Raw genomic sequence first — 24,526 nt, 5'->3', positions numbered from 1 at the left:
CCCCCTCAGCCCCACGTGAAGCTCGTGGCTGTCAGGAGAGAGGCAGGTGGAAGAAGTTAAGGCGGCCAGCAAACTTTGCTACCTTTTCCTCTTGTAAAAACTGTCGTCTCAGCAGTTTCCAATCTCTAGATTTGTGGGGCTGGGCATCTTGTTGACCGCCCAATCCAGGGAGAAAACTGCCCAAGGGTTAGAGTTTGAGCAACCCAGCAAACAAGACATCTCCTCCCCTGTCATGTGAGCTGGCTGTGCCTAAAGGCCAGGCAGAAAAGGTTCATAAACAGAGGCTCTGGCTTCACAGGAGATAAATGCTCTCAGGGCAGGCTGGGAGACACAATGGATCTCTTGCCAAACTTTTCTTTTGTCACTTGGCTGCTCCTCATCATCTTCCTTAGCCTTCTGGTCCTGTAAGTAGAGGCTGGTCCCCCAGGGTGACAGGGAGGAGCAGAACCCTGTGCCTGCAGCTGGGGAGGGGGTTGAGGCCATCACCCTTGGAATGAAGTGCCCAAGTTCATGAATTAGTGTTAAAAACTCATCCTCAGTTTTCCTGGAGTACCTTCGGGGCAGAGCCAGGGCTCATAAAGGGGGGCTGCAGGGCTCCCCGTGCCCTCCCTGCGCCAGCTGGAGGGGAAGGAGGGAGCTGGGCTGGGGGGGGGAGGGAAGCAGAAGGGAACTTCTTGACTTTCTTGCTTTTCTCAGCAGATCCAAAAGGAAAAGTAACTTCCACATTTGTAACCGCAGCAAGCTCTTGTTGGCTGCAAAGGCGACAGGGTGTCCTTGGGCTCTGCAGACTGGGAGCAGGGCAGTGGGTGATGTCTGTGTCTGCCTGTGCCAGCAGAAGCCCCCATTTAAATAGTTACGTTGGCAAAATTGCCCTTTTTGCTGATGTCGCTCAGGGGAGCTGTAGTGAGCTATATGGGCAAAAACTTAATTTTGCTGTTGTAATTTATGTCCCTGCAAGGCTGCTGTGCTACTGTGGCTCTACCTGAGCATCGCAGCAGGGCTTTGCAAAGCCAGACACAGGGGCAGGTCTCAGCTGGAGAACTTCATCCCTCTGAGACCTCTCCCCAGTCCCCTGAGTGACAGCTGTCTGATGGGGGGAACTGCATGAGGCCCCCAGGCATGGCCGATGTGCCCAGCGAGCACAGCGACTTTGCCAAGGCTGGGCTGCCGCTCCTTTCAGCCCTTGTACCAAAATGTACCCCAAATTATCTCAAACTCCGAGTAATCCTGCACTTGCTGCAGGAAGAGAGTATCCTCAGCAGGGCTGCTGCTCCATGATGTCAGCTTTCTCTGGGTAGCAGGAACAAGTTGTTGAAGCTGCTCACTGCACTCAGTATAAATAATCTCTTTTTCATTGCATAAATGCATCTCACATGCTTTTTGCTTGGCAGCTATGGGATATGGCCTTTCCAGACCTTCAAGAAGCTGGGCATTCCCGGCCCACGGCCTCTGCCATTTTTGGGAACTTTCCTGGCGTACCGGCATGTAAGTACTGGCAGCTGTTGTTCCATATCTGCCTTAGATTCTTACTTGTAGCTGGTGTTGTTTTTTCCATCCTTTGGGCATCTCTTTCCTCTGCCCTTGATTCAGTCGGATGGAAATGATGCTTTCAGGTAGGAAGCTCTTTGGACACACAGAGAACACAAAAATTCAGGTTGGCCTGGATGAGGCGTGCTGTGTTTTTCAACTGCTTTGTAGTTTAAGTTATTAGTTTCTCCCTGGATTTCTACCTGCTCCCCAGCAGCTGAAGTACTGTTGGAAACAAGCAAACAAAAAATATTGGAGATATGCCTCAGACTTCTAATTTCTGAGACCTGCATGGTTCTTTCTGCTTTTTGTCATGCCTGTGAACAGGCTGAACTAACCCCAGCAATGCCCCATCCAGCCACTTGCTGTTGGGCCAGCCTGAGACTAAGCCAAGACAAATAGATTTCTAAATAAAAAAACAGATATTATCAAATTACCCACCATTACCAAACAACTAGGTAGTAGCTGGTCCCAGGTACCTGACTGCAAATGGAGAACAAAATGCATTAGCTTCAGCGAAAGAGGTGTTTTACCTTGCGTTTGCTGGGTTTACAGCATGCACATGGTCTCTTACTAATGGTTTAGTTGATGCATGGTGAGTGTTATGTGTCCCATAAGTTTTATCCTTACATGTAGTATCAGTTAAAACCTTAAAGGAAACAAAGCAAAACAAAACAAGCCATCATCGCTCTGGTTCAGTAACTGCAGTGGAAAATCTCATGAGGACAAGACAATCGCAGCTCTAACTCTTTGGGCTGAAGGTGAAAGGACACCCCGGGATCTAGCCCTGCCTGCTGACTCTGCTCACGCTCAAACTGCGCGCCCTGTCAGACCTTCTCTTCCTCACATTTTTAGCTCAGGTTGGCTAGTGGAAGTCGAAAGGTTTTTGGTTTTTTCTTTCCGCTCTATTTTTTCCCTCCAGCGCAAGCGTCCCCTAAGTGTCTACACAACTCTTTTGAGCTGCCATGCACCCCCCAACCTCTGCTGCTTGCAGTGGGTCTGTGGGATGCACCACTCTGCCAGCTGTGACCGGCTTTCATCGCTCTTCACTGGTAAACTGTTCGTTTCTCCTCTCTTCTTTTGCAGGGAGTCCTGAATTTCGATCAGCTATGCTTTGAAAAGTATGGCAAAATCTGGGGGTGAGTTTCATTCTGCAGAACAAAACTGCCTGTTTGGGGTGCTCCGCGGCCCCAGAATAGAATAGGAAAAGGTATGTTGCTACCGTGTCTCAGCACTGTAATTCCAGCAGTGACGGCTTGGGAAAATCCAGGTTCACCACCGAGAAAGTCTTCCAGCCATCTCTCCAAGGCTTCCCTCCTGCTGGGACTGCAGTACAGCGTGAGGGCTGGGATGGCGGTGGCCAGTTTGGAGGGTCGTTTGTTTGCCTAAGCTTTGAAAATAACCTCCACTGCTCGGTGTCAAACTGAGCCTTATGCCTTTGAAGCTGCTCTTCTGTCTGTCTGGAGCAGAAAGCAAGCTGCAGGCTGCCGCAGTGTTTTTCATCTCGGTCTGGGCTTTTCCCAGAGCTGGGGCAGGAGTTACCTTTCAACCAGCCCCCCACTCCCTGCACAGCGCTGGTTTTGTGCAGGGGCCTCTTATCGTGCTTCTACTGAGAACCTCTCAAACCGAAGCAAAATTGTTGTGCAAAAAAAAAAATCCTGGGAGGCTTCAGGAAACCTAGCACATTTTTTCGACAGATTAAATGTTCTCAAGCCTCTTGAAGATGGCAGCTTCCCTCGGCTGTGGCCCAAGGCTCCCTGCCCTTTAGCTCACACCATGGCTTTTAAGTTTTTCTGTCTCTGTTGATTGGAAAATGGAGGAGACAGATGAGTTTTTCCCCTCTCGTTGCCTCATAGGCCAGGCAGGGAAATCTCTTTACCCCACAGGTGGGCTATTCGGTGTGGATTTATTGACTCCAGCTACCAATTGCAGCAGCAGAGCTCTGACAGCCCAAGTGCGGCGGATCAGTGTCGTGGCACAAGCCGCCTTTTATCTAAACCCACACTGCTTTGGCAACCCTTCATACCACAGACCATTCCTAGAAACGCTCATGCTGTCTGTGTTTGGCACCTTCTTTCCCTTTCTCCTGTTTTACTACATAATAAAACAGCTTCAGCCTCATCCCTTCGGCTGTTTTGTCAGAGGGGACCCAGCTGGCCCAGACCCTTTGGGCTCCAGCAGTCGGTGCGCATGGCTCTGGCCGCAGACAAAGCAGGCTGCTGGCGCTCCAGCTGACCATGAGCGAGGGACTGACCGTGGGTTTCTCTTGGCTTAGGATTTTTGATGGCAGGCAGCCTGTGCTGGCCGTTTCGGACCCCGTCCTCATCAAAAACATCCTGGTGAAAGAGTGCTATACCATTTTCACCAATCGCCGGGTAGGTATCTGGTTCCATGCTTTGCTCTCTGCTCCAGAGCACATGCAGCAAGAAGGAAAGAGTTTCTCCTTGGTTTCTTTATCCTTCTCTGAGCCCTTCAGCAAGTAGTTGTCCTCCATTGTGCAGTGGTTTATTGGTGGTACCAACAACAGAACTCTGCTAGGGGGGGTATAGAGGCCACTCTGGCTGGGACATCAGCCTGGATGTACCCTGGGCTGATGTCTTTATGACTCTTACGTTATTGTTTCCATTTCTGTTTGAGGTAGAGCTGGTACAACTTCAGAGGCCACCTCAACACTCTGTGGTGGGGTCTTCTTTTGCATCTCTGTCATGTGGAAGGGGGCTGGAGACCTCCACCCATCTCCCTGTATAACCATGTCCTTTCTGCTGTAACATTCTCCCTGTGCAGAACTTCGGTCTCAACGGGATCCTGGAGTCAGCGCTCTTCAACGCTGAAGATGAGACATGGAAAAGGATTCGTACTGTGCTGTCCCCAACCTTCACCAGCGGGAAGCTGAAGGAGGTAAAGCAGAGGCCACCGGTGCTTTGCATCAATAACCGGAGGAGGACTAGGCCGTTCCTGAGTGCAGAGCTTCCCCTCGAATTGGGAAGCCACCCCTTTCGTTAAGACCACATCCATCAGCACCCACATCCACCAGCACCTGCACTGTGGGATGCAGTTCGGCACCACAGTGGCTCTCTGTCACCATGGGAGGGGGCCAGGAGAAGGGTGTGGGGGGTGAAATGGCACACATGGTGTTGCAAGCTGAAGCCATTGGCCCTACAATCTGTGTTTTCTTCTTGCTGAGCACATCGCTCAGACTGTGGGTGCCCATTTTCCACACGCTCGGGAGCCATGGTCACTCCCAGCTGGAGTGGATGCTCAGCTGGAATAGGAGCTGCGTGTGGATTTTGGGAGGAGAATGTTGCTCAGTCAGTCAGATGAGCTCTGTGGACTGATGATTAAGATGAGAGAAAGCAACATCTGAGGCCTGGAAATGACACCTTCCCCTTGCCTGCCCTTCCTCCACGTGCCCAAGACTTGGCATGTCGCCGATGGCAGCGTGGAGCTGCCCAGCCTTGTCTGGGGGAGATGCAAGAGTCAACAGCGCCTTCTGCTTCGGTTTGCATTTCAGATGTTCCCCATCATTAATCACTATGGTGAAAAACTAGTGAAAAACATTGAGAAGAAAGTGGCTAATGATGAGTTCGTGGCCATGAAGGAGTGAGTACCTGTGTGGGGCTGACAGGCAGGGGTTTGTATGGTGTGTTCAGCTTTGGAGAGCCTTTTCCATGCTGTGGCATAGATTCTTTGCCAACTCTGGAGGCAAACTCCATAGCAGTCATGGGCATGGTGTGTTCCTCAGCGGTGGGCTTGCTGTGCTCTACTCTGCTCAAACGCAGTAGCTGTGCCGTGTTCCCCATTTCATTTTACTGGGGATGCACTTTGATGAAGGAGTAGGGCCCATTCCAGAAGCCCTTCAAGATGTGGTATTTTTGGATGTCATTTAAATCTCTTTTACAGATGGAAATCAGGAATCAGTCTTTGTTACCCTGGAGTGCAGTTCAGTGCTTTTCAACTACAGCCTAGGATTTTGGCACTGAGAAAAACTGGGAGATGAACGCAACTGGGGAAATTTGTGAGAATATAGCGATGGTTACTGCCAAATCAGGACAGGACCTACTATGTTAGGACTCTGCACTGAGTCCTTGATTAAAAGAGATTCCCCTTCTCAAGGACTGTTTGTACATGGGCTCTTACTAACTCAGGTTGGGTTCCTCCCATTCACTCTCTTTTCTTCTCTACCTAGCATTTTTGGAGCCTACAGCATGGACGTGGTGGCCAGCACTTCCTTCAGTGTGAATATTGACTCCATGAGCAACCCCAATGACCCCTTTGTCACCAACATTAAGAAATTTCTCAAATTCAGTTTCCTAGACCCCATTTTCATATTCTTAGGTATGACACACCTCATCTCATACAGCCCTGAATTGATGTTGGAGGTGGTGACCACCTGCGTTTCCTGGTAGTCCCCTTAGTAGCTTTGAGTCCCCTGTGCCATATGGAAGATGCTCAGCACTTTGCAGGATTAGCTTTACCCTAACAAGATCAGCGGAAATATTTCCTGAGGGAAACCACAGTCAAGGTTTGTATAGCCCATGTGGCTCTTTGCAGCATCCTCCCACAAGCAGAGACACGATGGAGAGCTGCTCTGTCACAGAGAGCTACACTTGGGGTGGCATTGTGGCCATGTAGTGGCACAGAGAGGAAATTCTCAGGCGTTATTGAACGCCAGCCATTGTTAGGTAAAAAGAGAACTGAAGGCAACAAAAAGCAAATTTTTGGGTCAGGATCCAGATTACCTCTCTCCTTTCTATGCTTTGTGCCAGTTTTGAGTTTCTTGGACCCTTTAAGCTAAACTATGTTGTTCTTTTCTCTCCTTTTAGTGCTGTTTCCCTTTGTTATCCCAGTGCTGGAAAGGATGAATGTCTCTGTCTTACCCTCAGAGATCACGAACTTTTTCAGCAGCGTCTTCCTAAAAATGAAGAAGGAACGGGAAAAGGGCGGCAGCACGGTAAGTCCTGCCCAGGTGGCCTCTTCTCTTCACTGTGCTGTCCTTCTGAGTGCAGAGGGACCTGGTGGTGTCTTCAGAAGCCGTAGTTTATGGTCAACTCTGCATACCGACTCCCAGCTCAACAAACCTGGGGAGGGCCAGTAACACGCCCTGCCTGAACTTCCACGTGGAGAAAGTATCTGTGTTCGTAGAGGGTCTCCAGCCTGGCCCCCAGCGTGCAGCGAAGCTGTGAGCCCACCGCTGGGGCTGGGAATGGAGCGGGTGTCTCAGCAAGGATTTTGGTTTGCCTGCTCCCTGCTCCCATCTGCTCTGACCGCCTCTGTCTCTCCCCAGGACCGGGTGGATTTCCTGCAGCTCATGGTTGACTCGCAGAGCTCACATGACAGCTCCAAGTCTGCCGAGACCAACCTGTACAAATGTATGTCCTGAGATCTGTCCTCCTCTCAGCAGAAAGCGTGGTCGTGCCTCAGGCAGCTGAAGGAAGTAGGAGAGGATTTCAGTCATAATCCTGCAGGAGACCCAAGGTCTCAGTAGTGGGGCTGTAATGATACACTTATCAACTAAATTTTATTTTATCCCATTTCCTGGGATAAATCCTGGGGTCTGTTTGTGCAACAAAGAGCAAGCATAGTGAATATCTCCTTATTCCCATTTCTTATTTTATCTTCTCTGAAGGCCAGCTACGTTGGCTGTATTTCTTAAAGCACACAAAGCACATATGCTGCATGTACCTTGCTCATCTGTGAGTTCATCTCTGTTCCTCATCCTAGGTAAACTGTTAGATTTAGAAAATAACAGCTCAGCCAAGGCATAGCCCCAGTCCACCAACCTCAATCAAGGCAGGATGCTTATAAACTGCTGAGGTGCCAGGGTGGTGTTTGTCCGACACCCTGCACTGCAGGCTGCACCTCAGCAGTGCTCGGATGCTACAGCAGCGCCAGCGTTAAACCCTCTGTTGTCCTTATGGCCACTGCCCCATCGTGCTCAGAGCTGCTAACCCCTCAGCAGTGTGAGGCTCATGGCAGAGGAGCTGCTGGACATCTCTTCATCGCTACCTTTTCCTGGCACGTGCCCCTTTGGTTTTTTTTCTTGGTTGTTTTTGTCGGGTTTTTTTGGCTCAGAGCACCATCCCAGAAGACAGCAGAGACTTTCTGAGTCAGGCTTAGGCTGCACACACTTTGATTCTGCTCTTAAAGAAACCAACTGATGTTGACGGCAGTTTTCTGGCCGCACAGCGGTGCCAGATGCCCCGTTGTGGTACTAGAGGGTTAGCAGCTGTTCAGTTATGATCAGCATTACCTAGACTGATGGGTGGGATCCTGAATTCCCAAGGGTTAATGACCATAGTTTTCAGCTTCTTTCATGTGCTTTTCTCCTTCTTTTCAGCATTAAGTGATGAGGAGATTCTGGCCCAAGCTCTTATCTTCGTCTTCGCCGGTTACGAGACCAGCAGCTCCACTCTCAGTTACATATCATATAACCTGGCCACCCACCCTGACGTGCAGCAGCGACTGCAGGAGGAGATCGATGCGAACCTGCCCAACAAGGTAAAGGAGGGTGGGGAGATGCTGGGGTTCATCCCGCCTGTGCCTTGGAGACCCTGAGCCAAAAGCCAGGCTGGAAACAACACGGAGTGGAGGAGGTGCGAGCACTGAGCTCCCCTTCCCCTGGTCTCCCACACCTGAAGGGGAGGCATGGAGGTGGTGCTGGGGATTGACATGTTCACATGTTCACAGCCATCCTGACTCCTCTTCCCAGGCTGCTCCCATGTACAACACCATCATGCAGATGGAGTACCTCGATATGGTGGTGAACGAATCCCTCCGGCTCTTCCCCCCCGTGGGCCGGATTGAGAGGGTCTGCAAAAAGACAGTAGAGCTCAACAGTGTGACTATCCCAAAGGGCATGGTGGTCCTGATCCCCACCTATGTGCTGCATCGTGACCCGGGATACTGGCCGGAGCCGGAGGAGTTCAGGCCTGAGAGGTGAGGGCTGGAGGGGGGGAATAGCTGCACACTCACCCTTGGCCCTGGGAGTGGAAATGGCAGCACAAGTGGGGAATGCATGATTATAACATTTAAATTAGGCATTTATCATTGTCTGACATCTAGTCCCAGCATTACCGTGAGGGGAGTTTTATGATCTACATCCATAAACTGTGCATGGAATTTAATTAACTGCATTGAAGGGAACGACAGTGAGAGCAGCTCCCAGCAGCTGTAACACTGAGGGGTTTATGGGCAGATATTAAAACCAGAACCATTGGGTGACTGGCACAATGCCGTGCAAATCAGCAGTGGAAGGGCAAAGATGGGGAGGAAATAAAACTTAATTTTTCAACTCAAGTCATGAAACAATCCTTGCTTAGGAGTCTCTGTCGGACCCTGTGAAATGAGGCAATAGCCCACAGCAGACCTGGGGGGGCCTGGACCTGCTGGGCTTCAGGTGGCCACGAAGATGCCGAGGGCTGGTCCAGAGAGAGCAGGACCAGATCTGTGCCCTAGCACCAGGGGTTGCAGTACCCCAGGGAGCTAACCCCGCTGTGGGGATGTGACGACCTTTAGAACAAAACATGGCAGCAGTATCAGGCAGAAGTTAGGGAGGGAGATGGGTGCTGCTGAAAATCACCTATGGACCTCTATGGTCACCTGGGGTCGAATGCAGAAGGAACCACACAAATAAGGGTACTCTGGCAATGGGCAGGGTACACCAGTTGCTCCAGTAGCTGCATGCTTACGCCAGCTGACAAACCAGGCATGGATAGCTGGACAGGAGCTCTGTAGGGATTGCTTGTCTTGCTGGGAGTTCATCAGAGGCATGTGCTGGTGTCTCAGTAGCAAGACACTTTGTGGCTGACTTAGCGTGGCAGAGGTTTGTACCTGGACCTCATGCACCAGGCATGAAAAGCTTTCTGACATGAAAACTACCTGATCACTAAGAAGTGTGACTGAAAATGCTCAGCGACAAATTTCTCTGTGAAGCTGATTGTTCTTCCCTGTTTTTCATGATGAGGAGAGGAATGGCTGGCATGTCTCAAAAGCAACCCTGCCTTTAGTCACGCAGGGGGAGAACGTCTTTGTGTTTGCTCAGTCCTTTGATCTAAAGGGAAGACGTGAAGCTGTAGACCTGTGTGGTTTAGGGTTTGAAATCTGGGTTCAGTTTTTGAGCTGAGAGGGAGTTCTGAGAAAGGAGTCATTATGAAATGCATTAGCATATTGCAGGTATTCCCTGTTCACCTGATGCACCTGGAGAGGCACAACCAACTCCAAGCAGCAGGATAAAAGCAGGAGCATAATGTATCTATTGAGACAGAAATAAGGGGCTTAGCTGGGTTTGTCTAACACACATAGAAACACAAAAAGCTTTTGCTTTCCCAGACCCCTCATCGCTGCAGACCTGCAAGCTGACACATGCTGGAACAGCAGCTCTTTCTAACTTTTTTTCCTGGTTGTAATCAGGTTCAGCAAAGAGAGCAAAGTGTCTATTGACCCCTACACCTTCCTGCCGTTTGGGGCTGGCCCCAGGAACTGCATAGGAATGAGGTTTGCTCTCCTCATGGTGAAAGTTGCTGTGGTCGTCCTGTTGCAAAACTTCTCATTCAGAACCTGCAAAGACACTCCGGTGAGTATATGGGATGTGTTTCATTATCTGCCCTTTAGTCCCACTGATACGGTCCTGTGCACATCTCAGGACAAGCAGGGAACTTCCTCTCATGCACATTAAATTCCTCTTTTCCCCGAGGAGTGCAGAGACTTCAGGACTGCTGAACCTTGTCTGCAGACTTGGCTTTTACTACTTCACGCAGAGACCGGGGAGAAAGATTTCACTGTGGATTAGAGTGGCATATGGGAATAACTGTATTTAAATCTCCTCAGTTAATTTAAATGGTTCACCACAAGTTACTGATATATTTTTCTAAGCCTCTACAGAAGCAATTTTAATGTTGGAATATGTCAGGCTGAAATCCCTGCAGTCCTCTGCTTCTCTCTGGAGGCACCGAAGCTCTGGGGGGTGCTTGTTCCCCTGTGCCGCGCGGCCAGGCTGCCTTGGCCTGGCTTAGGAAGACCCTGCTCCAGAGAGCAGGGAGGGTATATCCCCCCAGCCCACCCCAAAGCTCTGCTTTGCAGCACAGGCATGGCTGTTCTCTGTGAGAGATCCCAAGGCACCGAAATTCATCTCCTGTGGGCCACCAGGCAGCCTCAGAAGGGTGACAATTTCCAAGCAAGCACAATCTGAGCTAAATTTGAATTGGCGACCTGCTCCCCCTTTGAGGTTGTGCAGGATACCAGCAGGCTTTGGCTTTGCCCAGGATCCCAGTGAACGTGACATGCAGTACTGGTGGGACAGACCCCGCAAGCTGGGGCTGTCTGACCCGAAGTCAGTGCCATGGCTGTGGGAAATTCCACGTTAATCAGGCCCTCCCGAAAACACGGCAGCTCCTGGTCGCTCACAGGCGGGTAGCACTGTGGTTGGTGCTGGTTTCCAGCCCCCACCCGGCTTTCTGCACTGACGGCTGCAAAAAGGAGGTGGCACTAATGCATTTTGTTCACGAGGAGAGCTGGAGAAATCAGAGCAAAGGGGGCAGCAAGTGTATTCAAAGGACATTTGTTGTAAGAAACGGAAAAACCCTTATTAAATTATTACTTGGCACAGGTGCTCAGCTGGAAATCTCTGCAGATTCAGATTGCAACTCAACTAGTAACCTGGAGGTGAAAGACTGTAATAGTCCATTAACAATGCAGTGACCTATCCACCCTCCCCCAAGTCTAATGACATTTTTCTAGTCCTCTGCAATCCATAAAATTGATTCTTTTTATAACTGCCTTTAATTAAAAGGAGGCAAGTTAAATATGTATTGTATTATTGGTGCCCATAGGTTTATGGGGCTCTTTCAGCCCTTCTTTCTACAGAAGATGTCGTGTACATCAGATCAGAGCAGGAGGGAAAAATCTGTGCTTGAACATCCCTTTGGAATATGGATATGGAAGTTGCAGCCTCCTCTCACTCCTCCGCTGATGGCACATTGGGCTCTGAGCCACATTGCTTAAATTTCCTGAAACAAAGCTTACTGGGATACAAGGATTTTAATGTAGCTTGTCGGGCTGGGGGTGTACCAGCCTTGTCCTGACGGGGAGAAGGAGGGCTGTAATACCAGCAGCATCAAATCGATGGAGGAGACCTGGTAAAACACTCTTCCCTCCCTTGCACAATGACTCCCTCCAACACCTGCTTTCAATGTCCTTTTTATTGAGATTTCCGGCATACCCCATGGGAGCCCTGCGCTTTTCGGCGTGAGGATGCTTTTTCTTTGGTACTCAGTCTGAGCAGCAATCTGAGTTTCATTCTTGCTGGCGAGCTTACTGCTCCTCCAGCTCCCATTACAATCTAGCTCCCCTTAGCGCTGACACTCTTCAGCATTAAACAAAATGGTACTGCGTGCCCCTCCTTAGCTGCAACTCTCCGGATCGATTTTGGCTGCTTTTCCCTCCAGTGTAGTCTGTTGGTCAGTGCACCAAGCTCTTCTGATCATGCCATGCAAAAGTCAGGATTCACTAACCAGTTTATTCAAGAGCTGAGGGCTATGAAACCACAGCTTGTAGGTGTTTTGCACAAGCAACAGTGATAGTCCTGCTATATGTACACCCGTAAGTTAGTAAATGCATTGAAAACAAGGGGTGACCAAGATGTATGTGGGCTGTAGGGGTCCTGTCGGTGTCATGACTGTATATTTTCCCAGCTGACATGGCAATTTTTTGTGTTTTGTTTTTTTTTCCTCCTGCTCAAGATCCCTCTGGTTCTGGATACAAAAGGTATCATGCAACCGAAGAAGCCCATCATCCTGAAGATGGTCCCCAGAGCCCACACTGACCTGGAGAAGTGAAGGAAGCAGGAAGAGCTCAGAGACTTTTGTTTGATGGTGCCTCCCCTAACTCTGGAGAGGAGACCCAGACTGATGTGTGCGCTGTCGCATCGTCAGTGGTGCGACCCCCCCCACTTCACAACGCGGCATTAGGGATTTGGCTCAGCATAATTACATGAGCATTATCCTAAAGAACACGAGCCACAGATCCTGCTGTCCCTGATCACGATAGGCATTTTGCAAGACCATTTGCACTCAAGTTATTTGGGCATTTTTTTCTCTCCCTCTGAAGAGGCACTTTTCTAAGCAATTTGATTCCAGACACTGTCAGTCTCTTCTGGCAGTGTAATTTAAATCAAGATAGGGAGAGCAAATTGCACATAGTTAAGTAATGCTACCATTGCTCCTGTTCCTACTGCCTGCTGGGTGACTCTCTCTGTCTTCTGGTTTTATTCTCCTGGGAATGCAGAGTTGTCCAGGACTATTTCCTCAGCTGTGTGCTATGACCCTAACAAGTGTTAAAATGGTCACATCCTTGCAGGAATGAACGCCTGCAGCAAAGTTTCTGATGATGATTTATTTAGATTTTCTTATGATTTTCGATGGCTTTTGCGTGATTTAGAGTGCAGATGAGTTAACTGGAGGAGCTCAGAGACAAGCAGTTACCCCCAATGGCTGGAGATTTACAGAGTGGGAGAGAAGTGCCCTGCATGTGTTTCTGGATTGTTTGCTTATTTTACCACAGGCTGCAGCCACCTCCCGTAGAAGGGACTGTCAACACAGCCACCATCTATACTGCTGTCAGGACACTTTTTAGTCTCTGATTGATATTAGGCAATTTTAAGACCAGCTTAACTGGATTAAAGGTGCAGGCTGCAGCACTAAGAGCCTTCAGATGTCCTGAAGAACCGTGATCTGGAAGGAAGGCGTTGCCTTTGGCTATTGAGAGCTGGAGAGTCCTGCTAGACTTTGGCATTTTTGTAGATTCTAGAAGACCCGTATGCTCACATTTCACGTTATTCCTCCAGAAACTGGTACTGGAGGGCTAACTGCAATAAAAAGCCCGCTCCCTTCTTCTGTAACTGATGCCACTCTCTACTCTTTTCTCCGTACACAAGTGAATCCACGTGTAGGTCTCATAAGCCATTGGCCAGACAACGATGTGGTCCCATCACCTCTCCCAGCTGGGCTCCCTGACTTTGACAGGATCCTCAAAGGATCCTCAAAAATCAGTGCCACAGAGTGGAGATAGTTCTCTTTTGCAGTTCTTTCTTCCACTGTCACCTTCTAGCACCACAAATAACTGCGGGTGCGGGTCTTGCTAGTTTCAGCTAAGCGTTTGTCCTTCTGTTAGAGGGCTTTGATCCCAGCATCTGCTCCATGCTGCAGACCAGCTCACCTCATACAGGGTTTGAAGTGTTCTCCATGCTCTTCTGAACAGCTCATGCATCTGCTTTGCTTGTACCCTTCCACAGGAGGATGTCTTCTGCTTCCAAGCTGTCAAATTTTGGCACTGGGTGAAATACTTGCGTGTGCATACATCCAGCCCAGTCACTACCGTATGCAATTTGGACTCCTGGGAGATGAAAACCCATTATATCCTGAATTAATGCCTATGTGTATCAACAATAGTAAGAGCCGCTTCTGGAAATGCAAAGTTTAAGATTCAACAGTCCAAAATAAATGGCTGAGCAGAGTTGTTGATGGTGTGAAGTGATTCCTATTGCAAAATTGGGCTTAAGAACTTTACTCACTACATAGCAGTCTTTATATTTCCTTTATATTCTTTTATATAGAGATAGATGTATTATATGTGTGTTATTATTTAGTCTTTTTATACTTTCTTGCTATATTTTGTAGGAATTGAGTAGAAAACCCCGAAAGAGACATAATAACCTTTCTGCAGCCGATTAAATTCCCCACTGAAAGACACCCTTGACTGGAATTGTAGGGGAAGAGTAAGAGTTCATGCTGCTTCTCTAGAGTCACCAATGAACTGGGTGAGAGGGTTAGAAAATTCCCGCAGCTCAGGCAGCCCCGGCTTCCCCTTCTGCCTTCACATCCTGCAGCACTGCAGCTCCCTTCTGCCACCAACGTACAGAAGTGACAATTCATCTTCCTTTTCAGCTGTTACTGTCCCCTTTTCTAAAGCTGTAGCACTGTATTTGATGGTGATGGTAATCTCAGGGGAGAATGACAAAATATAGAAGCAGTCAGACCCCTGGAGAACAAACAGCCGAGAAGTGCCTGCACTGTCACAGCAGTTCATAAAAAGGGGCATGGAAAATCCTCAGGTCTCTGCCTTGAGAAGTGACCGAGAAGATGAGGGTGACAGTGTCACACACAGTGTCACAGGTCAGGGATGAATTAATAACCTTGCTGGAGCGAAGGCCACAGCTTGCCTGGTGGCAGTGAGGGAAGGGGTTCCTCGCCTGTGTTGGAATTAAGCACTCACGCACAAATGTCAACACTACGGAAAACATCCTTCAGGATAATCTCTCTCACAAAACTGCTTAACATTTTGGCAATGTACAGTTCACTTGCAGGTGTCAAAGGATCTCAGCCTCTCTCATCTCTGTTCAAAAGCATCTTCATCTGCCAGTACCCAGCGCTGATGGAACAGGCGAGCGGGCGGCTGTGACGGGCACCACCGACGTACCCACGGAGAGACCAGCCAGGGAATGCACGGCAGTGCTGGATCTCCTGGCACCTGCGTGGGGTTCTGGCAGGGGACAAAACCATGTCGAGGTGTGCCAGATCTCATCTTCATTTTGCTGAACTCAGTTATGCTTGAGAGCCGAAGGTGCACACCTCCGCTGGCGGGGGGGGGTGGGGTGTTGCCATCAGTTTGGCTTTGTGGAGTGGCTGGGTGGGACCTTGCCATGGGGAATTGCTCAGCACTGTGAGCTTTGCAGCAGGCACAGGGCATGGGACACTGTTTCTTGGCTTTATTCTAGACTGAGCAGCTATCTGGGCGTTGTTCTATGGTAACCCTTTCTGGTCCGATTTCTAGAGTTAATGAGCATGCACCACTTCCCCCAGAGCCAGAGGGAAAAAAAGCTGTGCTCTTCAACAGCTGTGTGCCTCAGTTTACCTGCATGTAAAATCTGTTTAAAAGCTATTTACAGTTAGGCAATAGTGAACTTTGGCATGCATCCACCTTATACCATGCTTCAAGCCAGATCACAGCAAGGTCACAAAGTGAGCAAAGGGGTTTCCTTTTGGAGGAGTCTAAAAGTGCTTTAGGAGCTCATCTAACTTGCTGCAGCTGCTGACAGCTTGAAGCGAGTCCTCTAATCCCCCTACAAAATATATAGGATGAATATAAGGCCCTCAGCATCAGCTCCTTTGCATATCCCCCTCCTATAGCACAGAACTGTTTCCTAATGCAAACATAGCAGCAACTCCTTCTGTAAGGATAGCCCACCATCAAGTTACATCATTCAGATCTGGCCCCATTCACTTGTGCTTTAATTATTTAGGCTTGTTTCAAGCAAGAGCACCCACTTGCACTTAACGTGGTGCTCACTCATTGCAGTGATATCGCTGCCGGGCTTGATGTAAGCTCGAGCTCTTCGCTGGCTCTCAGTCCTCTCCCATCGCTGTGCAAGCTGGCGAGAGGAGAGTCCCTGGGCCAGTCCTGGGAAGAATGGCTGTGCCTGCCACAATTTGCAAGACACTTAGAGCTTTCCTGACCCTGACCCAGGCTTGCATAGAGGTTGTCCATATTATTGCTGCTGGTGCTTTACTGGACCCACTGCTGAAGAGAGACAGGCCTCCAGACACCTTTATTGAATGCTCGATTCGGTTAAAATCGATGAAATAATCAGCCCACAGAGTCCGCTCAAAGGTCAGGAAGCAGTGATTTTCTCCTGCAGCAGCTTTGGTCCTGCGCTTTTGCTTTAGTGTGAGGATTGCAAGCAAAAGCACTCCAGTGGGTAAGTTATAAAAGTGTTATGACTGCTGGTATTAAGCTGACAGGCTAATGTAACAAGTGCATAACAAGGTCTCCTAAAATAGAGAGGTAAATTCTTTGCAGCGCTCATTTCCTGGACAACTCAAAAAACGAGCTGGTGATGGACACGGCACTGGCTGGGCTGGAGTCCTGAAAGACAAAATGCAGAAGAGTCTCAAAGAGGAGCCCAGCAGCATGGAGGAGGTAGAGGATGTCAGGTGAAGGGGGTGCTGGACCACAGGAACAGGACCAGGTGGGGACAACCCCTTTTTCTCACCCCATTCCACCTGACAGCCCCAGATTTCACACACACACGGTTGCTCCCCATTTGCCTGTCACACAGGGATGGCTCCGTGGCTCCTCAGTCCCACGTGTGCCAGCAGCAGTCATCTGCAGAGTCAAAGGACACAGCAATGGAAGGACCCATCTTTACTTTCTAATCGCTCCGGCACACATACACTACCAGCTGGACACACGACATACCGTGAACTGAATTTGCAGAAACACTTTGATCTTTCGTTTTTAAGCCCAGTGACTCAATCCCCCACAGAGCTAAGGTAAACGGCTGTGATGCTTCTTCGGCGGATTCAAGTTTTCAAGTCTAACAGCAGTCATTTAACCACGCTTTTAAAGTTCATATCATTTGAATGTCATATGTCAAACTGATGCTACTTCCACTGAAGGCAAATAGATGTTTATTCCCCTCGCAGCTGGCCAGCAGTCTGACATTCATTATTGAATCCTTGCAGCTGCCAGGGTTTGAGGCTACCTGTAGGAGTGTGTCTATCAAAGCCTCCCACCTCTTAAGGGTTATTCTCTGTAATATCAGCTCATATGTTTTAGTTCAGGCTCATTTTACAGCTGCCATAGGACTGCAGTTGGTTTTTCCCTGACATCTGGGCAAGGTCAGGCACTGGGTTTTGCCCATTCCCTCCAAAATTATGTTGTTACCTCATTTTTCATGGCTTCTCCTGGGTTCAGACTCACTGTCACTGTGCGCCAGCCCCCAAGGTTTTTGATGTGAATGTTTCTCTGCTTGGTCTTAAATGGCTGTGGGCAGCAGCCAGCCCACAGGGCCACGGTGCTGGTGGCCCAGCCGCAGCACCTTGATGCCGCTCCAGCCCTCCCTGGGGCCAGCACTGCAAATTCTGTTTCTGGGGAGTAAGTTCATGCATGAAATACCTGATATTTTGTAGCTTACTGGGCTTTAAAATGTTCAACCGGCAGCAGAGGAGTTTACAGAAGAAAAAAAAAGACAACAGAGATGATCAGATTAGTTTGCATTTGAACGTTGCCCTGAATGTCACAGAGCAATTTACACCTGTACGAAGTCTGCAGAGTTATATTGAATCAGACCTGGAGCATTTTACAGCCACTTTGCATGAACATAAATGATAACATAAGGTGCAAAGGAAACAGCCAGCCGGACAATTACAGAGCATCTTCACATGCCTTATTAATCCTCATTACAGCCCTCTGTGCTGAGGCTCAGCATCCTCCCTTCCCTGACAAGGGCCAGTGAGGCTGTGGAGACAATTTAGCCACGTGCCAAACGTGCGGTGTCTGGCTGCTGGTATCAACATGCCCTTGGTCCTGGAGAGCTGGATGCTCCTTGCCAGTGCCTGCGATGCATCTTGCTAAATTACAGTGATGGGAATCTCAGCTGCCCCTCCTGTCCTACCAGGCTTCTGAGCAATATGTGATGTTATGCTCAACAATATGTCTGTCTTTTTGTCTTGGTGTTTTGTGGTTTTTTTTTTCCCTAAAGCTTACCTTCATAGGTATCTCAGGAACAGGGCGGGGAAAGATGGTGTTCATCTGAAAGACCACAAGCCCAGTTCCTTGCCTGTGCGGTTACGCCCATGAAACAGGTCTGGGTGCTGTGTGTGCGTGCAGGGTCGTGAGCCTCGAGACACAAGGAAATGGGCTAAAAAAGGATTATTCAGCCACTCTCGGAGTGAGAGGCTAGAAGCGCTGCCAGCACGTGTCTGAGCTGTGCCTGTGCGCTCAGGTTAACGACCCAATACAGAGCTGCCAGCATCGCTCTGTATCTACAGTAACATTTCACGAGCGGTACGATTGTTTGCTGTAGCTCTCACATTTATGTCTGATGTTGAAACTCCTTAGAAGAGAGCAGCTACCCAGGGTTTCTCAGCGGTCCCAGAACTCTCACCTGTTTCCCACTCGGAGCCTCCTCCTTCCAAGCTGGTAGACCTGAACTTTTCCCGCTGAAGATGACAAGAAAGACATGGTGAGTGTTGAGCTATGCAGGCATGAGACAGCCTGAAGAGTCAGACCAGTGGTACACAGTTGGGAGATTGGCTGTCTAATGTTCTTTCTGGGAATCTTATTAATGTTATCTTATTATTTCATAATAGATATAACCCATGTGGTAGTGCTGGCAGGCTGTAATTGGGCCTTGCCAGGGAATTACTCATATTTTTCATTCTTGAAGGAATGAAGAGCGTATTCGGTTATGCTAACGACCTCATTTGTGTGGATTCCATTCACTTGATATGTCTCGCTCATGAACTATTACAGCGAGAGTGATGATTTCTTAGCCAAAGTAAACGTTGGGGTGTCTCAAAGCAGATGCTCTCCTCTCCAGATGCTGAATGGATTCCTCTGCCGTGTTTGCCTCTCCTCCAGCAGCTGCAGACTCGCCCAAAGGTGTTCTTTTTGCACAACGTGTTTTGCTGATGGTGAGGTACATCTTTCCCTCTCAGTGTCTTGGGGTACTGTGAGAGACGTAGAGCTCTTTGAAACAGGGCAGGGGAAGTATTTGCTATCTCTTGCTGCTCTATAAATCCTTTCTGCCTATTTAGTCACCCTTGTTTGGGCCTTGGGCCTTTTGGGGTGGCTTGTAAAACATTACAAGAAGTTGAGTGTCTATCCAAGTTCTTAGCTGAGGGGTTTTTTAACTCTCCACAGGGTATAAATGATAGTTTCAGCCATGGAGAACCTTCCTCTCCATATTTACAATTACTCTTCTTTGTGCACATATCAAAGCACAAGCCACATATCCTCGTCAATAAAAGCCCTTTCTAATTCTTTTTTATCCTCCCCAGGGGACCCCTTAGAGCCCTGTGGAACCTCGAGCAGCCCTTTAATTCCTCCTGCTTTGGTCCTTGCCACTGCTTGGGGCCTGTTGTTGTAGCAGCTACGCCAGCTGTGAAAAATGCTGCTCCTTAATCGAGCCGAGCGGTGGTGGCTGAAAGACACAAAGCGTTACCTGCCCATGGGGACCCAGCGCGCCACCCGCTTCTGCAGCGTTAGCAAAAATGTTTCCATGCATTTGTTTGTAAAACGTCTTTATCCAGCCAGGAGAAATGTCCCTTGAAGTGATCTAACCAAATAAATAAATAACAGTCAAAGACAATGCGGGGGGGGGGGGGGGGGGGGGGAAGTTTCTAGAGGGAAATAAGTGATGGATTGGAAGAGATTTGAGGCTGTTGTGTCGTACAACTCGGTGCGCAATGTGACAGGCGAGAGTCCTCGCTGTGCTGCATCCTGGCACCTTCCATTTTAAATGAAGTCCTGAAAAATGCTAATTTAAAAGGGTTGAAGAAACAGAATAAAACAGCCTGATGTACACTGTGGACATTAGATCTTTTTTCATAATATATCTGCTGGTAGCCGTATCAAAATAAAGCTCCTCGGCCAAGGTGCAGGAGGGATGCCTGAGCTACCAGAGGTTTTTCAGTGCGTTCAGGCACACATCTGAGCAAAGAGAGGAATTATTTTACTTTTTACATATAATAATAACAAAGAGAAGGAATCTTGACCTGGAATTTGTCTTTGCTTTCCAAGAGCATCCCTGAGCAGTCTACGGAGACCAGAGGAAAATGTTGATTAATACCACCATTAATGAAAATAAACACGGGCTAAAATTCCAAGCGCTGTGCTTGCTTCTCAAAGCATCCAGGGATAGCAACAGATGCAATAAAGCAGAAATCCACTTTGGCTGCCAAGGGATAACATTTCCTACTTCAGACTCAAGCCATGGAGGGGGGGCGGCCAACGTACCTCCCATTGCAGAGCAGCCCATGACCCTGAAGCTCTCTCATACATTTGAAAAGCCATCTCAGAAATGCAGCAGACTTGAACACTCCCGAGGGCAGCTTCCCAGCCCCTGCAAGGGGACTCATATCATTTACTGACCTGCATGGGACCTGGATGCTGTTCATGTGTATGTGCATTGGCTTTTTCCATCTGAGTATTTATCTCATTGATTTGAGCAAAGGAATTACAGGATTGAAAGAAAATTAATAGTTCCTTGCCCAGCCAGATTCTTATTTTGATTTGTTCCATTCTTGTCACTTTGAGTGAACTAAATAATTAATCATGTTACTGAAAATAATTAGGGCTAATATCACACAGATTACACTAGCCAGTTCTAACAATAATGTTGGTTGAAACATCTAAATAACCTGATATTTAATTATAGTCTGGCTTGTTTAGTGATGTACAGGTTTGGGGCTTTCTCTCACTCCAAATTTTGGCCAGCTACATTGAATAAATAAGAACTTTTTATAGCTGGTGTTCAAATTACCAAATACTTGCCTAAAGCAATCCCATTGATCAAGTGTATCATTTTTAATACAAATGTTTTTATTAGGACGCTTTGTTCAAAATAAATGAAGGATCAAATTAACTGGAGATTGGATGGGGTAGGAAATGCTGCAGCTGGATAATTTCAGCCACTGAGGCTGAACATTTCTTTCAAATGATGAGAAGTCATCAGCTAAGTCTTAATATAAAACACACACACGTGGAGGCATCTCTGTATTGTTTCCTCTCATTGCTGCGACACACTTTATATGAAACATATTTGCGTTTTGTAGGACAGGCTGCAAACCCATCACCTCACTGCAACTAAAAGAGACTGAGATTTTATTCTGGCCAGAATTAGGTATGCTATCAAAATACCAGCATGCACCAAAACCCTCTTCCCACTCCCTCATTTTTCATCCACATTCTGCTGCCCCTGTTACCACCCAGCAAAACTCCTTGCACAGCTCTGCTCTTAACCCAAACATCTCCTTTGCAACCAGAACAGGGCAACCATTTTCCTCTTTTTAGGAAGAAAAACCACTAGAAGAGAGCCAGCACGAATATTCAACTGTTCTAGCATTCATGGTAGCATAGCAGGAGCTGGACATGATCAAGAGTTTATCCATGACCAGCCAGTGGAAAATGATCATGTGAGTGAAATGCTGTTACTTTTATTTTTATGTGTATGTATAGATAGATAGATAGATATAGATATATACACACACACACACATACTTTTTAATCCAGACCAAATTAGGACAGCTATTTGGCATAACATTTTCTTGGCTGTTATGTAGAGCTGTAGATATTAAGTAGTTGCTTTCTGAAACAACTCTCCCTTCTCTGCATCCCGCTCCCAGAGCAACGTGTAAAGTGTTTGCTGATACAGGAATTACAGATGTTGGAGGAGCTGCAATAAAACCTCCCAAGATTTACATCTCCTCCGTGAGGCTTCTCTGCGGGCTGACTTCACAGGAAGAGTTTTTACAGGCATTCAGGATCCTTTTAAATGTATCTCCAGAGGCATTTGCAATAATCGGAGGAAATCCCTTGAAGCCCATCAGATAAAATACACAGAGTTAGGAAGGGAACGCGGAGGTCAGTTAGTCCCCACGGACAAACTATTTTTGACTTGTTCAGGGACACAAAGCCAAGTTTCCAACTCATGCTGAGTGCCGGCTTCATGAAGACCTCCAGATGCTTGCAGCCTCACCCCAGGTCCAGTTTGGGCTGGCTTACAGACTGAAAATAAAATTAAATCTCCCAAAACTGCTGGGTTTCTTCTTAATTTGGGGTAGAGAGGAAATTTCAGCTCTTAGACCCGGATCCAACCAGTCCTAATGCCTGTCCCAGTGCTCCATTGATGTGCCAGGCTGGTGCTTCAAGCAGGCAAATACGCAGCACAGCTTTTAGAGAGAATTATTACTTTATTCATTACTTCAGTGCAAGAAGTAATGAGCCCAGGTGGAATTACAGGTGGTAATGAAAAACAGAGACTTGTTTTTCTCAGGTATCATTTGTGGCCACTTCAACTATATGTATTATGTACTTGTACGTGCTTATACATATTTATATGTGTGCAAGTACCTGTACATGTACCACGTATATATGACAAAGATACAAAGGATTACAGATATATATATATGTTTGTCATGTTACATCCCTATTTTGGAGCTGCAGGCTTTGGGTTGTGAAGGCTTGTATTTTGCTTTTATGCTGTGGCCAATAATAGCTTATTGCCCTCATCATAAGGTTTAAAACCTGTGACAATTACATTTGCTGAAGGAAGCTCTAACTTCACTTTGGAAAACTGCAGTGTATTGGCCCAAGGTGTATTTTGTCCAGAAGAGCTGCAGCTATTGTAAGAAAAACAAGCGAACAATCAAATTTATGAGTTATAGTTAAAGAGATGGGGAATGAGAGCAAATTAACCCCTTTACGCTGTAGCCAAGGCCACAGCACAAGGACGTCGCCGCTGCCTGCCCAGGAAAGTGAGGAATGACAGCAACAGAGTGTATCGGTAATGGGTAACTTGGTACGAGGCAAGCAATTTAATTTCTATAGGGAGCCCCGTGACTGAAAGCAGCACTAATGCTGATTAATCCGCGCCCACCCACCCCCCACCTTTTCTGTCCCCTAATTTCTCAGTGCTCAGTGCTCTTTCCTCCTTTCAGTGATTCCCACCGTGCAGGTACACAAGGCACCTCATGTACCTACACTGAACACATGTAAAATCCCTCCGATTATGCTATTGCCTTTATTAGCCTGTGTGACAGTTTATACCACTGTGTTTATCTCTGCTGATTCTAAAACAACGTATATAGTTCATTTAATTACTATTTTAGTAATTTACCACAAGAAAATCTAGATTTTTCATCAGACTTTCGGGGTTGGTGTTTTTTCGGGTGGGATTTTGCAGCCTTGCATCCCTGTTTGGTTCCCAGGACCGTTCTCAGAGGACAGGATCTGACAGGACACACATTCTTCCCTGCTTCTTTTCTCAGTCAGGTATGAGCACAGGTAAACTCAAAGGGGAGAAAAGTTCGTGCTCCCCACAACTGTCCTTATTTTAGGAAAGCTGACCTGGCTTGACTTCAGGGGGCATGTTTGTTTCGGTTTTGTTTGGTAGATAATCTGATTTCAGGGAGAGAAAAGCATGCTCTAAGTTTAGAAACTACCCAGGTTTGGCCACCCAAACAACATAAGAGCTCTTCGACTCTTTTCTGTGTTGGGAAAGCTCAGTTAAGTGCAATGTCCCGCCTCTGCCTCCTGCATCTCCTGGAAAAGCCATGGAAGTGAGTCATGGATTGCTTCATCCAGCAATTGACTGCTGCTATTGCGAAAAGAGATTTCCCCATCTGCAGCAGCAGCTGGGCTGCTGTGTGCGGCTGAAACTGCCTGTGAAAGCAGAGGATATCTGGGAGACACGCTGATCCAGCACACTTTCAGGCAGGAATGCATCTGAGGACAGAGTTTGGCAGGGAAAACTGAAAAAGGGAAAGTGTGCAGAAGTTGCAGGAACAAAATCCTGATTTTTCACATATTGCCTTCAAAAGGAGAGTGATATTTCTGGGGGAAATGCCAGGATTTTCAGTACCTGGTTTTCTTTTCTGACTTTCAGAGAGGCCTGCCCAATGGGATAGTGGTGAAGTTTGATTGATTTGTTTAGAGAAAAAGTGTTCCCAATTGCCAAGGAGGCTGGGCTGTGTATGCTGGTTAAGAGCAGGCACTACTTCTGAGCACCTGCGTTCACGGGCATTAATAATAATGTGCTGTGCTTTTACCCCAGCCGGCAACTCAGCCCCACACCGCCGCTCGCCTGCTCCCCTCCGCTGGGATGGGGGAGAGAATCAAAAGGGTAAAAGTAAGAAAACTCATGGGTTGAGATACAGACAGTTTGGTAGGTAAGGCAGAAGCCATGCATGCAAGCAAACAAACCAAGGAATTAATTCATCACTTCCCATGGGCAGGCGGGTGTTCAGCCGTCCCCAGGAAAGCCGGGCTCCATCACGTGTAACGGTGACTTGGGAAGGCAAACGCCATCACTCCAAACGTCCACCCCTTCCTCCTTCTTCCCCCAGCTTTATATACCGAGCATGGTGCCGTATGGTCTGGGACATCCCTCGGGTCAGCTGGGGTCAGCTGTCCCGGCCGTGTCCCCTCCCAGCTCCTGGTGCCC

The 24,526-nt window shown here is 48.0% G+C and overlaps 1 protein-coding gene across 2 annotated transcripts; it reads left to right on the top strand.

Moving 5' to 3' along the window:
- Positions 1-269: 269 nt before the first annotated feature.
- On the top strand, positions 270-14,150 carry LOC308061849 (cytochrome P450 3A29-like). Of its 2 annotated transcripts, XM_080382432.1 has the most exons (13): positions 270-404; positions 1,392-1,485; positions 2,614-2,666; positions 3,803-3,902; positions 4,312-4,425; positions 5,039-5,127; positions 5,714-5,862; positions 6,351-6,478; positions 6,812-6,896; positions 7,865-8,025; positions 8,237-8,463; positions 9,937-10,099; positions 12,264-14,150. In XM_080382432.1, exons 1-13 carry the CDS (start codon positions 334-336, stop codon positions 12,357-12,359), a joined length of 1,530 nt encoding a protein of 509 aa, XP_080238558.1. In that variant the 5' UTR covers positions 270-333; the 3' UTR covers positions 12,360-14,150. The 2 variants fall into 2 exon arrangements, with proteins under 2 accessions (XP_080238558.1, XP_080238557.1); XM_080382431.1 differs by lacking the exon at positions 12,264-14,150 and having other exon boundaries at positions 9,937-12,254.
- The last annotated feature ends 10,376 nt before the right edge of the window (positions 14,151-24,526 follow it).

Source organism: Falco punctatus, assembly GCF_963210335.1.
Source record: "Falco punctatus genome assembly, chromosome: 4".
Classification (NCBI taxonomy): domain Eukaryota; kingdom Metazoa; phylum Chordata; class Aves; order Falconiformes; family Falconidae; genus Falco; species Falco punctatus.
The sequence above is the reverse complement of the archived record's forward strand: the minus strand, read 5'-3'. Positions and strand labels throughout refer to the sequence as shown.

Coding starts and splice junctions, on each gene's coding strand:
- LOC308061849 (XM_080382431.1), top strand. CDS start 334: ATGGATCTCTTGCCAAACTTTTCTTTTGTCACTTGGCTGCTCCTCATC. Junction 3,903..4,311: donor CCATTTTCACCAATCGCCGG/GTAGGTATCTGG, acceptor CTCCCTGTGCAG/AACTTCGGTCTCAACGGGAT. Junction 5,128..5,713: donor GAGTTCGTGGCCATGAAGGA/GTGAGTACCTGT, acceptor TTCTCTACCTAG/CATTTTTGGAGCCTACAGCA.